Source organism: Diceros bicornis, chromosome 3, assembly GCF_020826845.1.
Source record: "Diceros bicornis minor isolate mBicDic1 chromosome 3, mDicBic1.mat.cur, whole genome shotgun sequence".
NCBI classification, from domain to species: Eukaryota; Metazoa; Chordata; class Mammalia; order Perissodactyla; family Rhinocerotidae; genus Diceros; species Diceros bicornis.
Genome location: NC_080742.1, coordinates 55,186,060 through 55,203,627, shown reverse-complemented (window position 1 = coordinate 55,203,627; position 17,568 = coordinate 55,186,060). Strand labels below are relative to the sequence as shown.

At 58.8% G+C, this 17,568-nt stretch overlaps 1 protein-coding gene across 1 annotated transcript; it reads right to left on the bottom strand.

Annotated features, from left to right (window-relative positions):
* Nucleotides 1-403: 403 nt before the first annotated feature.
* On the bottom strand, nt 404-11,896 carry AQP1 (aquaporin 1 (Colton blood group)). The gene is made up of 4 exons (XM_058568966.1): nt 11,466-11,896; nt 1,837-2,001; nt 1,420-1,500; nt 404-604 (listed from the first exon to the last, which is right to left on the bottom strand). The coding sequence occupies exons 1-4, from the start codon at nt 11,853-11,855 to the stop codon at nt 425-427; spliced, it is 816 nt and encodes a 271-aa protein (XP_058424949.1). The 5' UTR covers nt 11,856-11,896; the 3' UTR covers nt 404-424.
* Nucleotides 11,897-17,568: the final 5,672 nt, after the last annotated feature.

Genomic DNA, 17,568 nt, shown 5'->3' with positions numbered 1-17,568 from the left:
TCTGAGAAGAAGGAGGGCCACGCCCAAAGGCACGAAGCAATAATGGTGGTGCCCCAGGCACCGGCGGCAGGTGAGTCGGTGAGCAACTTTGGGATGAGGGGGCACTTTCTGGCACACCTCCCGTCACACTCTGAGGGGACAACTTAGCAAGGTGGGTCCCTTTCTTTCACCTCCTCCGTGACTTCAAGGGAGTGGATAATTGGTAAATCTGGGTCCCCAGGAAGCCCCGAGGCCAGGAAACAGAGAAAGAGAAAGAAAGTGATAGAAACAGCCCCAAATCAGGCCTGACCACGCAGGTCCTGTGGATCTTTGGGAAGTGACGTTGGCCAGCTTGTCAGAGTGTCTGCAATATGGATTTCAGCCCTCCCCTCCCTCCGCCCGCCCCTGGCCCCGCCCCCACGTGGATGCCCGGGCCAGGCCGCCTCTATTTGGGCTTCATCTCCACCCTGGCGTTGATGTCGTCGCCATCCAGGTCGTACTCCTCCACCTGGCCGCTGGTCCACACCTTCATGCGGTCTGCGAGGTCGCTGCTGCGCGGGGCCAGGATGAAGTCGTAGATGAGCACCGCCAGGGCTCCCCCGATGAACGGCCCCACCCAAAAAATCTAGGAAGAGAGCAGGCGTGCTCACAGGGTGTCTGACAGGGCCTTCCAGGCGCTGCTGAAAGCCCCCTCTCCTGGCACTCTTTTCCTGAATTCCCCACCCCACCACCCCATTGGATGCGTTTTCTGCGCCCCGTGCCTGGGACAGAGCACCCTCATTCCAGAGCCCCCAGAACTGGCCAAAGCCAGGATGGTGGTAGTGGGCATCTCCTTGCCTCTGTGTGGCCCAGCTCAGGCTGCCTGAGGTGGTCAGACCAGCCCCTTCCTGTGGTGGCCACTGCCCCACCCTCCCCCGCTTTGGAAAGGCCATAGGAAAGTCTAGTCTGATAAAAGGTTGGCCTGGAACAGAAACATCCATAGTAAGAATAGCTCAGTCCACTGAGTGCTTGCTCTGCACTGAGCTCAGCTTACAGGTGGTGAAGTCGTCATCCTCCCGGTCATCCCAGGAGGCGGGTAGGTAGCACCATACCCCACTTCACAGCTCAGGAAACACAGGCACCGAGAGGGCCAGCAGCCCAACTGGGGTCACACTGACTGGGAAAGTGGCAGAGCCAGGATTCGGGCCTGCCTCTCGACCACGCTGCTGGGATGACATGGGGCAGGTCTGAGCTGGGCAGGCAGAGGCCTGGCCTATGCTGCCCGAGGTGTGGCCCCACCGGCCCCTTCACCTCAGGCCTTGACTCCCTGATTTCCTCCACCCTGGCTGTCTCCCAGAGCCTCTGGGATGAGAAAGGACATGGCAAGGTGGGGTGGGGCCTACCATGGGGCACCAAAGCCTCCCTCCCCCCTCTTCCACGGGGGGCCCCGCCGCCCCTTACCCAGTGGTCTTTGAAGTTGTGAGTGATCACCGAGGAGCCGAAGGACCGGGCAGGGTTGATACTGCAGCCGGTGTAGTCAATCTGTGAGAGGGAAGGGGCCGGTGGGCAGAGGAGAGAGAGAGAAACAGGGGTGAGAGAGGAAGAGAGACAGTGACCCAGAGAGAGAAAAGACAGGGAAGTGACAATCAGACCCAGAAAGAGAGGGGCACACTGACCCAGAAAGATGGTCAGGAGGTTCCTGTACTTCCCTCTCCCTCAGCCCCAAAGAGCTGATCGCACCCCCCTACACCCCCATGGCATGAACCCTGTTGAGGGTCCCATCCACTGCCCATGACAGGGCACCTCGACAGTCTCTGCCTGGCCCTGCACTCCCCACCCCACCCCACCCCCGCCAACCTGGGAAGGTCCCTCACTCACCGCCAGCAGGTGTCCCAGGGCCACAGAGAAGCCGATGGCAAGGGGGCCTGAGCCCCCGAGGTCACGGCGCCTCCGGTCCGTGGTGGCCAGCACACACAGCACGAGCTGCAGGGTGGCGAGGATCTCGATGCCCAGGCCCTGGCCTGAGTTCACGCCCGGGGCCAGCTGTAGGCAAGAGGGGCAGTGAGGCTCAGTGAGCAAGGCAGGTGGGGACTGTGTCCTAGGCCCCCCAGGCCCGGGCAACAAGGGCCAGACCCTCAATGCCCTGAGAGCCGATCACATCAGCCGCTGGCTGGGCCCAGAGGGGGCAAGGCCTTGTCCAAGCACGCACAGCTAGTAGTGGACATCAGGCCTTGTCCCCTCCCATGCCTGTTGAGGAAGCACCAGCTCGGCCCCTGGTACCTGCCTAGACCCCGCAGGCTCTGCCTAGAGGCCAGAGAGGCCTGCGGCGCCTCTGCATCCGGCTATATACAGGCCAGGGTACCCTGGGGGTACCAAGGCCACAGGTGAGGGACGAGCCCCAGGCCTGGGAGGTGATGGTCAGGCACACTTATAGGAGAAGAGAAGTAAATGTGTGGGAGGGCCCAGCTGGAGACATTGCTTCATGCCCCCAAAATCCAGAACATTCCACCCCATCCCCTGCAGCATCTAAAAATCCCAAAGCTGGGAAGAATTTTCCTCACTTAGTTGGCCTGGCTCCCTTTGTCCCTCTCTCCTTCGTGCCTGTCTCCCTTGCTGCCTCCTTCTCTGTCTCCTTCCCAACTCTGTCTGTCTCTCCCCTGCTCCAGTGTCTCTCTCCTATTTCTTCTCGGACCTGCCCTCCCTGTCTGCCCCCTCCCTCTTCCTCTTGGCCCGGCCACCCTCCCTCTCTCTGGCCACATAGGGCCCGCCACCAGCATCTGGCTGCCACTTGCTCCTGGGCCACTTTTAGAAACATGACTCACGGAAAAAGAAGGGAATGGGAGCTGCCATGAGGTCACCGGAACCCTCTCCCTGCAGCTGCACCAGGAAGACCCCTCCCCGGGGAGTCCCTGCACCCTCTCCCATGTGGGGGGTTCCAGGGGCCAGGTGTGCCCACACAGAGGAGCTGGGCCACATGGGCAAAGGCCCACTCGCTGAGAAGCCCGGATATGGCCACGTAGGCTGTCTTCTCCCAGGCAGGGCTGGTTCACCCCAAATAAGGCTGAACTTGAAGTCTCATCCTGAGGGTGGGAGGTATCTCCAAGGCCATAAGGCATTTTGCAAAATCCCAGGTGAGGGGCATTCCTCTACTCTCCAGAGGTTTTCTCAGCCCCACCCTGAGGCCATCTTACAAGAACAATTCTCTTCCCGCCTTTGTCTGCAGCCCTGGGTCATAGGGAAAGTGACTCACATCCCCTCCCCTGCATGCAACCCCATCTCTGGGCCTTTCCTGGCCCACCCGAGAGCTGCGGCCCCTCAGCTCAGCCAGCCCTCTGGGCAATGCCCGGTTTTCTTCCCACCCCAAGGTGGGGCCATGGAGGCAGGAGCCCTGTCTTCAGGTCCTGACTCTCCTACTTGCTGGTGCCGTGAGCATGGCCTTTCCCCTCTCTGGTCTTTAGTTTCCTCATCTGTAAAATGGATCTAATTTTCCCTGCCCACTCTCCACAGCAGCCAGAGGTTCAAAGGCAGCAGGGGCTGTCTTGGGGCATTTGGAAAGGCTGCAGAGGCAAGAGAGATCCAGACAGTAGTGATTTTGTTCTGATTCTCCCTCATCTTATCCCCAGGATTGGGGGACAGACAGAAGGGGAAGGGCCTTGCTGCATAGGGGTGTGGAGATGGGAGTGAGGCCTGCCTGGAGCCGGACGAGCTCCATGGAGGTGAGGCTTGTACCAATTGACGCCCATCACACTCACACCTGCCACCACTCTCTGTGTCCCAGCGGTCAGGAAGCTCGGGGCTCCTCCCCTTGTTCTCTCCTCTGCTCTCCAGGGTCGGCCTATTTGCTAGCTGGCAGGAGTCCTGAAACCAGCCCTTCCACGGAGATTAATGGAGCAGTCGCTCTAAGTGGCTCCTCCCTCAACCTCCCGCATCCCCACCTCGCCCCTCTCACAGACGTGGCCTGGGTGAGCTCATCTCCTCCCTCGGCTCTTAATCAGGGTCTGAGCACCCCAGCCCCTGCTCTGCCCAAAGGCACCAATTTTTTGCAAGGTGAGCAGAGCAGGGGGCCTGGTGCCGTGCCCAGAACTCTGAGTCCACGGGAAGGGGCCACCTGCCCTGGGAACTTTGGAATAGACCCCTTCCTGATGGCCCAGAGCCCTTAGAACCTGACTGCCCAGAACCACATGGGTAGGTAACCTCCCTCTCCTAATACCCATTAACACTACCACCACCACCAGGAAGCCTCGCCTGATTGCCTCAGTCTTTATTGACTGCCTTTCCTTCAACTGCCAATGCTCTTGCATTACTTACATCAGAAAAACTTGATAATTCAGAATTGGAAGGGGTAATTAAAGGTCTGTTGAAACTTGATGTCCAGGAAAGAGCAGATAAAAATTCAATACATTCGTTGCTTACAACCTGAAACAATTGCTAAATAGGGCCAATCCCAGTTGTGGTCACTTGTTATTGGAAAAAAATAGATGTTTGCACATCCCCAGATAGTTTTGCCTGGCCCAGGTCTTATATTTTACTGATTAAGTCCAAAAAAAAGAAAGTAACAGTTTCGTGAATGCAAGAATAAACAACAGATTAATCCACACATTTAATCTGGAGCATCAGAAAGACATGAGCTCTCCCTTTGAGTACCAAGCCCATGGAAACCTACTCTCTAGGCCCACTTCAGACCCACCAGCTGTGAGAAGCCTTCCCAGGTCCCTGGCTGGAATTAACTTCTGCTGTTGTCCCACCACGACCTCACTGAACTGCCTGCAGCTCTTATAGAGAAGCAATTATCCTGTCTCCTGTGTGGGTGCTCAGCCCCCCGGGCCTGGGAGCTCAGTGAGGACAGGGCAGGGAGATCTTCCCATCTCCCTCCCCAGACATTGGAGGGGACACTCATCGTGTGGTGACAGAAATGGCAGAGGATTCTAATTTTCTGGGACTTCCACCCTCTCTGGAGGCAGCCTGGCTCCACGGAAGTTCTCTGGACCCAGGGCTGGTTTCTTTGCTTTCTGGCTGGGAGACCACAGGCCAGTCATTATTCTCTGTGGGCCTTACAGGGAAGCCCATGCAAGGGCTCCGTGAGATGATGGATGAAGAAGCTGAGGCCCAGGGTGGAGACAGCAAAGCCAGGATCCTTGCCCCAGGATCTTTGCCTCCCCATAAGCCCAGGCCAAGGTGCTGGCTACCACCCAAAGGATGTGGTTATTCCCAGCTTGGACTGGGGAGCTGGCAGAAGGACTCTCTATAGCTGCCAACGTGTCCTGGGCTCCAAGGTGGTACAGGGCTGACCTCTCCAGGCAATGGGCCTCAAACCCTCCCCGTTGCCCATGGGCAGGCTGACCAAGGTAGCTTCCATGGCCCAGGGCCCCAACTTGGCCTGGGAACCCTCATGTCCCACTCTTGGGGAGCAGCAGGCTCCAGAGCCCAACCTGGCTACAGCTCTGAGCGTCTGCTCCTGAAGAACAGGGGATGGGAAACCTGGAGGCCTGCCCCGCCCACCCACTTGATTCAGCCTCACAGCAGGGGGCCTCAATGGGTCCCCAGTGTCACCCTCCATGGACGTTCATGTGTTCATGTGCATCTGGGTAGCCACAGCTCCGTGTGCCTCTATGTGTCTTTAAAGATGGGTGTCTGCAGGATCTATGGGTGACCACACGTGTCCAGTTGTGACTCTCTCCTTTTCTTTTTTGTTAGATATTAAGAGATTTATTACACAAAAATTAAATGAAAGTCTATCAAAGAGCTATAAAAATTCTCAACCTGTATACAGCAAACAATATAGACTGAAAATAAATGACACAAGAATTGACAGAACTACAGGGAGCATCTGATCAATTCACTAGGAGAATGAAAGAGTTTAAGGTCCCTCCCTCTCTTAGAAACTGATAGAATGAAGCAGTCAAAAAATATAAATAACATGAATGGGGAGGATTTGAACCACATAATTAACAAGTTTGATTTAAGGAAAATATGTAAAACACTGCACCCCAAAATTAGAGAATATACACTGTTTTTCAGCCCATGGGGACATTCAGACAAATGGGTCATGTATTGGCCAAATGTATCTCAACTGTCATGGAGAACCCCTGTGACACAGGGTGCGTCTCTTACCAAGGTGGGCTCTGTGTCGGGGGTCTCTGTGTGGCATGTGGCCCTGGGTGGCCGTGCTGTGTCTGATGGCATTTCTGAGTGTGTCACCATGCCCTGTGTGTCATACACCCACACACAGGTGCCACTACTGACTGGGGAGGGAAGAGGAGAAGGGAAGGAGGCCCCCTTGAGCAAGAAAGAGAAAATATGTCTCAAAGGCTCTTTATTTGCTCCCAGAAGCCATTTCACCTCCCTGACAAGAAACAATACACAAAGCAATGGCTTCCTCCTTCCCTCTCTCCTTCTTTTCCTTACTCCAGGGCAGACCCCACCCTCCTGCCAGGGAAAGGAAGAGGCTCCATTGAGAAGCCCCCACCCTACTCTCCTGGGGTCCCAGGGCCTGAGTGGGACCACCCAGACTTGAGAATGTGCTCCATGCCCACATGTGTGTGCCCCCATGTACCATGTGTGAACAGTGGGCTCAGTGGCCTTGGCCCAGAATCTAGCCCCAGACAGTCTCCAGGATTCCTCCCTTCCTGACATGGGACCCGTGCCTCCAAGACCCACAGTCATCCCCCAGCCAAGATCCAGAAACCTGAGTGCAGGATTGCCTCCCACAAGGCCATCTGAACTGCTGCTCTCAACATGGCACAAAGCCTGTGACAGGACCTCCCTGTACCCACCCTGCTGCACCCCCGCACAGCCAGATGCCCCCAGCACAGCCCGGCTGCTGGACAGGTTCTACTCGCACACCCCCAATGGCAGGGAGCTTATTGACTTGAAGGCAGCTCCTTCTCAATTAAAAAAATACCCTTCCTTACACTGAGTGGACATCTGCCTTTCCAGTCGTCCTGATGGTGGGATTTCAGCTAAAAGGAACTGCTGGTGGAATGGGGCCCTTTCCTGCCTCTTCTATCATCTTCAGAGTTAGCGTTTTCAGCCTTGAGGTGTGCTTACGCCACTAGACTGTAGCTCCTTGGCTGTGTGAAGACAGCCCCTCGCTAATCCCCTGCGCACTGCTGTGGGCAAGGAGACCCTCTAGTCCGCGCGGAGATGCCCTGGCTGAGGGGACCCTGGCCATGACAACATTTTCCTGCCCTCACCTACAGGCGTGTGGGCTCAGCCCGAGCCATTCGAGAGACCCCAGACCCATTGGCATTTCCAAGGACAGGGACCATGACCCCCATGGAGGCTCTGCTAGCAAGAACCAAGGGCTCCCTGTGCCCCCAGGGAAGGTTTCCTAAGCCACTTCCCAGGGGACGGGCAGGGGGCATGTTTGGCCTGCCTGGGGAAAGCCCTGGTGGGCTAACACTGCAGGAACACCTGCTGGGTGGGCCCTAGAGAAAGTGGGGAGCACTGTCCAGGTCCAAGCTCAGGTTGGGGAGAACTGCATGGAATTGGCCTATAAGGAGCTAATGGCTCCAGATTGGGGGCGGAGGGCTGTGGCCCAGGAGGCAGGAGCGAGGCAAGTCCCTTAAACTGAGGCACCCCCTTCAGAGTGTCGCCCGTTCAGATAGGTGAGGGCCTAGTATCGAGGGGGCAACATGGGGCCAGTGGGACTTCCCTGAGGGCTCTAATAGGGGAAACAGCTCAGAATTTTCCGTGGTGAGGGAAGTCTCCACCGCAAAGGTCTTGCCTCCCTTGGTGCCCTCCCCCTCATCTGGTTCTGGCTGGAAACAGTAATTATACGTCCCAGCTGGCACCATCACCCAGCCGCCAGCCCCCTCCCTGGGCAGGCCGGCCTGGGCATGGCCGTCGGAAAACTCTGGCTTCCCTTTCTCCAGCCTACCCCCAGCTCTCGAGAAGGTAGGAGGGGCCCTCAACCCCAGGAGAAGTGACGGCATGGAGTCGGGGGGCTTCTCACTCTATGGTTGGGGGAACCGAGGCCTGGAACTGAGGGATGTTTAGGGCTGAGGTCTGGGCCCTGATGCAGCAGGTAGAAGCATCCCCAGGCAGTCAGGCCCAGAATAAGCAGGGCTAAGAGAAGACCCCCAAAGAGGGGAGGCTTGCCCTCTGCTTGAGCCCGCTAAGGGGCTGAAATCACAGGCTCCAGGATGGCTAAGAATCCAGTTCCCTCTAGGATGCAGTCAGACACTGGCCTGAGTCCCGAGCTTCACCACCCTCTGGAGCCCCAGCCTCCCACCATGACCCCCAATCCAGCTGCAACCCATGACTCCCAGGCCTTGAGCTCCCACTGCCCCCTTGCCTGTGTTCATGCACTTCCTCTACTGAAAGCCCCTTCCCTAGCAGGGTCTCCACATTCAGGCTCATGTGGCACCTCCGCCCTGAAGCCTTCCTGGTCCTCCCCACCCCTTAAGGTCAGAAGCTCCCTGGCCTCCCTGACACCTGTTATCACACATGGCTTCTGCAGTATATCACAGGGCAGCTATGCATGGGGCTTATCTCGTCTGGGCAGCTGTGCATGGGGCTTATCTCGCCAGGGATTGTGGGCTTCCCCAGGGCAGGGAGCCAGGTGATTCAGCCCCTCATTCAGCCCACAGCAGCCCCAGGTCGTGTTTGCAGGGAGCATGGCTAGCAAGCCACAGAAGGGAAGAGTAAAAAGAGCAGGTAAATGGGCAGGACTCCCAGGTTCATGAGTGAGCATCTTCCATTTCGCAGAGCCCAAGTGCAACCTGCTATGTCCCTATTTCACAGATGGGAACTAGGGCCACACCGGGAGCTCACGCATCAAGTCACACAGGGTATTGTGGCTGAGCTAGGGCAGGGCAGGCTGGGGCACCAACCCCTGCCTCTCACCCTCGGCTGAAATTGGGGTTTAGCTCTTAGAACTAGCCAGGAATCCTGCAGGCTGGATGGAGGCCCGTGGTCTCTCCAGGGCGTATCCTGAGCCCTGACTCAGTGAGCAGAAAGTTGTCCCCATCATGTCCCTGGGGGACACCCCCTGACTCACCCCAACCACTTCCTGCCACTTCTTTCCCTATTTTCCCTGCAAATCTCCATGCCAACGACTAGCTCCACCCAAGTTTGGGTCAAGGTGGGGTCCAGGGCCCAAGGGGCTGCAGGACCCTCCACAGGGCCTGGAGGAAACAGTGTGTCACCTGCTGGGTAGACTGGACTCTGCCCCTCTTGAAGCCCTGAGGCCACCCCCCAGTCCCTTCGGATCCCAGGTCCAGTGTCTGACAGGAGCCCTTGGGGGTCACTTTCTCTGTCTCTAGGCCCAGGACTTTTGCTTCTGGACCCCAAACTTCCATCGTGTGGTCAGGGCAGTGCCTGGGCCCCCGCCACAGCACTCAGTGCCCTCATGCTCAGCATGGCCCCTCTTGGCTCCTCTTAGCCAAACCCTCCCAGGAAGGGTAATAAACACACATCCCCAAAGAGCTTGCCGGTGGTACGGGCGTGGCCCGTACCAGGACACTAGGACACTAGGTCTCCTCTTGGAGCCTCAAGGTCCTCAGCTCCAGGAAACTCAACAAGTAAGTAGTAGATGGGACCTGAACCCAGTGTGCCTGCCTCCTGGCCCAGGGCTGGCCCCGCACTAGGCTGCCCCTTTTTCTCCCCCATCTGCAACCCCACTCAGCCCAGGTATTGGGGTGACTCTGGAAAATGGAGGCCAGAGAGGGGAAGAGACACTGGAGCAGGCATGGCCAGATCAAAATGGCCCAGAAGTGCCTGCCCTCCTGCGTCTGCCTGGATGCCCATGTTAGAGACTGCTAAGTCTGCAGCAGATGCCCTGCCTGCCTGTCCCTTGAGAGGGAGGGTCAACAGGCGGCCAGAAGGCCGGGGGAGACTCCATCCCTCCCCTGTGAGGACACCTTCCCCATCCCCATTATGCCCAGCAGAGCCCAAATGTGAACCTGACCCTACTCTGCGGGCACTCCCTGGGGTCACCTGGCTCTGCCCCCACTGGACACTGAGGCCTGGAGGGATGTGGCCTGCCAGAGCACCATCCCTTACACCCACCCTGGCCACATCTTCCTGAACTAAAGTCTAAACTCCAGCCTACAGGCTAATCTTCAATCTGGGGCCGGGCATCGGTTGGCTCCATGAAGGGGCTGGGTGAGAGGTCACTGTGACACAAGAAGTGCTAATCCCCCTGTGGCAGGGCCGTGCCAGCTGCCCTCTGCACCAGACTTTACCGAGCCTCCCCAGCTGCAGCCCCAGGATCTGAACTTTGGGTGGGAAGCAAGAGGACAGTTGCTATAATCACCCACCGAGCCCTTAGCCAGCTCCCTTTCTGTCGCCACACCCACCTGCCCTACAGGGGGCCCTGCCAGCCTCCTTTCTCTAGGTCTGATTCCTCCTCTCTGCTCCTTTGCCTCTCTCCCTCCCCTCAGGGCCCACGCTCAGATACATCCTTCAAACCTTACTCAGCCTCTTGGGCCAAATTTCCCCCTGCTGTGGCCCAAGCCTGGTCTAAGTTTGCACTTGGCTGAGGGGCTGGAAAGTGACAGCAGGCAACCACCGCCAACAGCCAATTAGCTGTGCTAAGCAGCCCGGGAGGAATTCTTTTCAGCAGCTGCCACCCAGTTGCCAACATCTGCTTATCATGAGTGCCCCCAGCCCCATTCTAGCCAGGAGCAGTGAGCACACGCAGGTACACGCTCACCCCCACACTCACTCACACACCAGCACTAACATGCTCACAGACACACTTCCAGAAACAGACACACAGGGGAGCACACAGCTTACACAAGCTTGGAAAACCACACCGGCATCCACGTGCATACACTCGTTCACACACACACACGCGCACCACACCTCTCAGTGCCGGGCACAGAGAGTAGAGCCCAGACAGGAGGCGGGATGTCCTGGCGCTGGCCCCACCCCGTACTGTAATCCAGGAAAACCACCTGCAAACAGCCAGCAAGTGTTTCCCCCACCGCCTCCATCTTTGTCTGATTCCTGGGGGACAGAGGAGCGAGAGGGGCTTTTTCCTTGAAAGCAGTTTATCTGGGGACCTGTGTGAATGTGGAGGCTGCCTGGAGGCCTGTGCGTCCCCCCACAGGAGTCCTGCTCACGCACTTGCAGACCTGGCTGCAGACATGCCAGGCATCTGGTTCAGGGGGAGTGGGGACTGAGGGCAGAGTTTCCCCAGTGGCCGGGCTGCAGGCAGAGGGAGCTGCCTGCACAGGCAGGGCTGCAGGGAGCCAAGAAACTACAGTCGAGGGGTGATGAACTGCTGGCCCAAACTTCAGCGGCCTCCAGAGCTTATTTCCCACAATAGATGCCCACAGGGGATACCGGCAAGACTGTTCCTCTCTGGGTCTCAGTCCTGGCAAAAAACAGGCGCTGGGCTGCAGGCGGAGCTGAGTTCCAGCCCCAACTCTGCAAGACCTCCAGCAACTTCTGTTCTCTCTGTTCCTCGGTGTCCCCATCTGCACAATGGGCAGAGGATGAGACCAGTGCTGTCTCAGCACCATTCTAGACGCCCCTGAGCCTGAGGCCAGCCCACTCACCTCATTGCGGCCAAGCGAGTTGTCGGGCAGGGAGGAGGTGACACCCGAGAGAATGGCAGTGGCGACGATGGCGCCCACACACTGGGCGATGATGTACATGAGGGCCCGGAGGATGCTGATCTGGCAGCTGAGCAGCAGCCCCAGCGTGACGGCCGGGTTGAGGTGGGCGCCGCTGATGTGGCCCACGCTCTGGGCCAGCGTGGCGATGCTCAGCCCGAAGGCCAGCGACACCTTCACGTTGTCCTGGGCTGCACCTGATGTCTGGTTGTTCTTCACCGGGTATTGGAAGCCCAGGGCGGAACCAATGCTGATGAAGATGAAGAGGGTCATGGCCAGGAACTCGGCCACCACCGCCCTCCAAAAGAGCTTCGTCTTGAACTCGCTGGCCATGCTGGCAGGGGTCTTGGCTGGAGACTGCTGCCTGGTGCCCGACTCCCTCCGAGAGCTGAGCCACAGCCCAGGCTGGGCCTATTTATAGGGCCCCGGGGGAAGGGGGGGGCACAAAGGGAGGAAGGCCTCTCCTTGCTCCTGGCCCGCCCCGCACCGCACAGGCCTCCTCTCAGCGATGGATGCAGACACAGCTCTGCTGTCGGCCTGCCAACTTTTTTTCCTTTCCTCCTCTCCCCCCTCCCTCCCTCTCTCCCTCCGCCCTCAGCCCTGCCCTGCCCGAGGAGGCAGGCAGGAGGCAGCCACTGCTGTAATAGGCTTTGGGAAATTCTTGCAAGTTGGCCCCACTCAGGGGGCCAGAGGAATCCAGGTGTGCAAAGCTCAGGGGGTGCCCAAGGGCAGAGCCAGGCACTCCAAATGTGGCAAGGTGGGCGGGTTGGACTCAGCGGGTGGACGTTGCCCTCCCTGGAGGCGGGCACCGTGACCCTGCTGCCCTGGCATCCCCATCCTACCTCAGAGTGGCCTTAGACTGCAGTCCATGGGCCCAGGGGTCCAAAGGGGCAGGCTGGGCCTCCCACACTCCGGGTCAGGCCTGGCCACTGGATGTCACTTTAGGGATGTCCCCACGCCTCCAGCCCCACCAGCCAGGCCTCAGTTGATGGGGGCACGGAGGCATCAGAATGTGCAGAGAGCTTGTCTGTGGCCCACCCTCTCAATGGCAGGCCTGAGATAGGAAAGGGTGTGGGAAGCCCCCACTGCGGGAGCCCTCAAGTTTCTAGGAAGAAGTTTGAACTAGTGTTTTGGGGGCAGGTGGGGAAGGTGAGGGCAGTTTAGGACTTTCCTCTCAAAGGCTGTCCAGCCGGCAGACCTCTGGGGAGACTGAAGGAACGGCAGCCTGACCTGGAGACTGGAAGGCCCAGGAGAGAAGAAAGGAGCAAGGGAGAAAGGGAGAGGCCCCAACAGAGCAGTGAAGAGGAGAGGAGACAGACAGACAGACAGAGAATGAAGGGCAGAGTTATAGGGACGCGGAACCATCACAAAAATGGAAGTGAAAGAGATGATCCCCAGGCAGAGGCAGTGAGACAGGCCAGGGCTGAGAGAGAGACAGAAGGAGCACAGAGGGAGAGGAGACAAACTGGAAAGAGGGGAGACACGACTGGACCCAGAGGCAGGCAGGGAAAAGGGAAAGATGAGGGAGGGGCAGGCAGGTGAGGGGGAGGGACCAGACAAGCTCCCAGCCCCCACCCCCCACCCCTGCAGGGGGAAGGGGAAGAGGCTGCTCTGCAGACCCCTGCAGTCCAGCCTGTGCCTGTGCCTCCCCAAGCCAGAGGTCCAGCGGTGGCCAACAAACTGAGCAAGAAACTGGACTCCTGAGCCAGGAGTCCCGTCAGGAGCCCCAGGCCCAGTCCACCGGCCTGCTGCTGGGTAGTGTGTGAAGGGGAGCGGGCAGGGCCCTGGACAGGCGGGGCCCTGGAGGGAGTGGCCTCCGAGGCCCTCTCCTCCCACCTCCTGCCTGCCCCACCACAGTCCTACATGTGAGTGCTGGCTTCTCCCCATTTTATAGGTGAAAAACTGAAGCCCAGTGAGAGGAAGGACTTCTGTGAGTTCTGCATATGCCAGGGGTAGGGCAAGGATGAGCACGTGGATCTTGTGCCTCCTGTCCAAGGGCCATCTGCAGAAGATGACACCAGCCCCCACTGGCCACCCTACTGGCCAGCTGCAGTGCACACCAGGGCCACCCTGGCGCCGGCCATGAACCCGCCCAGGCATCAGCCTGGTGCTTGCTGAGAGCAGGAGGCTCGCTTGGGACGGAGTATGGAGGGTAGCTGTGTCCACCTAAATATCTGTAAGTATAGGATGGAGTGGACATGAGCAGGGAGTCTGCGTGGTGGCTGGTGGGCCCTGCCTGCTCAGAGAACCCCGGTGGCCAGAGGTAATTGGTGCCTTATTAACCATCCAGAGAGGGAGCCAGCCCCACTGGGCCACTTCCAGGAACCTCTTCCACATCCTCCACTCTGGGCGGGCCTGGCTCAGCTCTCCACGCCCCGGGAGGCTTCCTCGTGCCCTGGCCCCTGGCCCCTGGCCCCTGGCCCTGTGGACTTGTGGCAACAGTGCCCCACAGTGAGGGGTTCTCTGTCAGTTCTGGGACCTCCGACCAGAGCTCCTTCCACAGGGCTGGGGTTCCCTCACGCCCAGGCTTCAGAGGACAGCCCTTTTTCCCCTCAGTCCAGACAGGACCGTTTCCCTTCAGGCCACAGGCTCCATGTCCACTGAGAGACATCCACGCCATCCTCCTTCTTCCCCCTCAGATTCTAGGTCCTAACAGAGCCCACACCTGTCCCTGCCCTCTGCTTGGTGCAGGGTCAAGTTCTGACTCTGGCAGGTACTGGGACCCAGCCACGAGGGCTTGAGGAGGGCGGCATGGGAGAGCCGGCACCAGGCCCGCAGGGGCCACTGGGTGCAGGTTGGTGTGGGGGTTCAATACCACAGAAGAGGGGCCTGTATGGGCCTGTGTGTGCTCCAGGTTCCGTGACAGTGTCCGGGGCCAGGTCAGGATCCGTGCAGCTGAGAACACAGAATGTGCTACCAGGCATGAGGGGGAGATTCCCCTGGGACGTACAAATTTATCCAACAAATGTTTACTTGGCACATGCCAAACACCGTTCCGGGCAATGGGGAGACAGCTATGAACCAGACGGCCCTCTCATTGTCCTCCTGAAGCCTGTGTTCTAGCACGTGAGCCTGCAGGCCCTGTGTGGGCACTCTGGAAGACAGAGTATATGACTGCAGAGGGCACGTGTGTGTGTGTGTGCGTGTGTGTGTATGTACTTGGAGAGGCCTGTGTCCTTTGGAGCAGGGCAGGAGATGGGGACCCAGGCGTCACAGAGTAAGCAAAGCACTTTTGCCCAGGCAAATTAGGCACCCGCCAATCTTCGGGTGATAGGAGGATCCTCAGGGCAATACCCCTGCCACCCCCTGCATCTCCCACCCCGTCCTTCACACCAGCATGGCCTCTGCCTCATATGCCACCATTATAACTCCATTCCTTTGGATGACGGCATTGCTGTCACCAGGAGGCGCCATCAGAACACAAGCATCTCCAGAATAATGCCCACCTCAGTCACCCACCACCTCCCATAATGCAAAGGGGCCTCTGTGGCCATAACCTGACCATTTCCATGGGAAGGGAGAAGATCTCCACTGGAGCCCCAGACCCAGGAAGGCCCCAAACCCTTCCATCTCCTTCTCTCTGGTCTGCCACACATCCAGACCGACCAGTGGAGGAAGGAAGGAAACAGCATCTAGCCGAGGGCCCATCTTCCCCACAACCCTGGGAGGCTCGGATGGTAAGAGATTTGCCAAGGAAAAGCAGAGCTGGGATTAGAACCTAATTCCCAGAGCCCAAGTCTGGTTCTCTGCCTGCCTGTCAGGAAGGGCCCCTGACCGGCCCAGTTACCATAGGGAAACCCCAGTTCTGCTTGCTCAGGAACAAGTACAAAGGCTGAGAGGTCCGGGCCCCAGAGGCGCTAGGATGGGCGAGGGGTGGAGGGTTGGGGAAGGAAGCATCAGGCTAAGACTGGGCACATAGAGCAGCCGGGAGAGGCGAGAGTCACCCCTGCAGCCCCCCTAGTCTGGGAGTTTGGGCTCTGAGGCAGGATGCTGCCTCCACCCCAGCTCCTCCTCCAGCGTGGCCTGACTCCGCGTGCTCCGTGTCCCTCCCACGGACAGTGGCATGGGCCCAGCCTCCAGAGCCCACAGGGCTGAGCCAGGCTAAATAAGGAGGACTGCCCCCCACCCAGCTCCTGAGCCTGGGCGGAGCTTGAGGCCACTCAGGCCTGGTCACTGTCTGGCCCTGCTGGAGCAACAGCCTCAGCAAACGCTTTTCCAGATGTGCCTTATTCCTGATGTGCCCAGTGAGACCCGAATTCCAGTCAGAGCTGGCTGTTCCCAGGACAGTCTGGGCTCCGTCCCCATTGGAATCCAGGGGGAGAGTCTCAGGCTTTTCCAGAGGTGGGTGCACAGAGGCTCAGGTGTCGGCCAAGCGTCCGGACCTCGGGCTGCGTGGGGAGAAGACGCCCATGAGTGTGGCCACGGCTGTCACTCTCTTAGCCAGAAGCTTCTGTGGAGCACAGAGCAGAGGAGCTGAGGGGCATGGACCCTGCCTTCTGGGCCAGGCAGGGATTTCTCACCCGCAGGCTGGGTTGTGGGAAACAATGATTTCATTCCCTCCAGGAGGCCCACCCAGAGGGTGGAGCTTGGGGTGGGAAGGGACTCAAATAACAGGCTGGCCGCGACCATCCAGGCACCATCGGCTCACCAGCAGCCTGGATGAATTTTCCAGAATGGCTCAGGCTTTCCAGAATGGAGGCAGAGGGCACTCATGGAGGATAGGAAGAGAGTCCTGGAGCGGGGTGGTGAAAATCAGAGAACGCCCTGCCCGGAGAATGCCTGCGACCTTGATCTAGGACCTGCTGCCCCTGGCCCTTGGCTGCTCAGACACAGCCTATCTCCCCCAGCCCCACACAGGGCATTTGGCTCTAGCATGAAGTCATCCTTCCTGGGAGGCATGGCCAATCCCCTCTGAGGTGGAGCAGAGGAGGGACCCAGGCCCAGGGCACAAAGACCAAAAAGGAGACAGGATGTCCCCTCAAACTCCTTGGCCTGGTCCTCAAGGCTCTCCACTTGCCACCTGGTATGGCACTTGCCACCAGCCCTTCCCAACCCCAGGCAAGGGTCCGGTTCCCGTGCCACAGGCTCTCTGCCCCTGGGTGTCTGCATGCACACTCTTCCTCCTCACATCCTACCTCCTCCTTCCTAGAGGCACAGCTGCCCCTGACCCCCGCCTCCACAGCAGCACCCACAGTGAAGGTTGTGCCCGACCCCCGACCCCGGACTGTCCCCTCACGGCCCCGTGGGGTGAGGCTGGGCCCGAGGGCAGGGCCCAGGTCTTCTCCTTCCCTGTCCTCCGCTCCCCCAGCGGAGCTGAGCACCAGGCTGGGCGTGGCGGGGGATGCTGGGGGAGAATCTGCCCTCTGACCATCCGGTTCCCACCTCTCAAAGCAAGTGAATTCCTCTCTGTCTAACAGATAATTTAGGCCTCACACAATCTCCCTTAAATCAAAACCGGATTTAGCGGGCGACCAGTGATTCATCAGAGGCGGAACAATTTAGTAATTTTCTGAACGGCTGCCTCCTGTTCTCTTCTCGCTGCCCTCACCCTCACCGCTGCCCGCCCTGAGCAATATCTAGGCTTATTGTTGCTTGGGGTGGGGGTGGGGGGAACAGACGCAATTGCAAACCCATTTCTGGAAGGCAGGATTTTCTATTTTGATGTTTTTCCAACTCGACAGCAATAGCCCCACTTGATGCCACAGAGAAGGAGCTAGAGAGAAAGGACGGAAAAGTTGTCTGGCCTGGCTAGCATCTATGAGAGCTTATCACACCACGTCCAGGAATGGGAGCAGAGATTCCAGGGTCAGGCTGGGCTCCCGGGCCTGAATGACGGCACTGTGAGGACACGGGGCTGCCCCCATGCCCACCGCCAACTCCGCTTGGCCTGGAGGAGGTCCTCCAAGAGGGAGTGAAGTCACCTTTTCCCCAGCCCTGCCCTGCAGGTGGGGAGGCATCCCTCACTTCCAGACAACGCTGGTGGTGGCATTGTGCTGGGCTGCCAGCCACACCCTTGGGGCAGTGGTGGGGGGACAGGCAGGACAGG

Coding starts and splice junctions, on each gene's coding strand:
- AQP1 (XM_058568966.1), bottom strand. CDS start 11,855: ATGGCCAGCGAGTTCAAGACGAAGCTCTTTTGGAGGGCGGTGGTGGCC. Junction 2,002..11,465: donor ACTCGCTTGGCCGCAATGAG/GTGAGTGGGCTG, acceptor TCTTGCCTACAG/CTGGCCCCGGGCGTGAACTC. Junction 605..1,419: donor ACAACTTCAAAGACCACTGG/GTAAGGGGCGGC, acceptor CTCTCTTCCTAG/ATTTTTTGGGTGGGGCCGTT.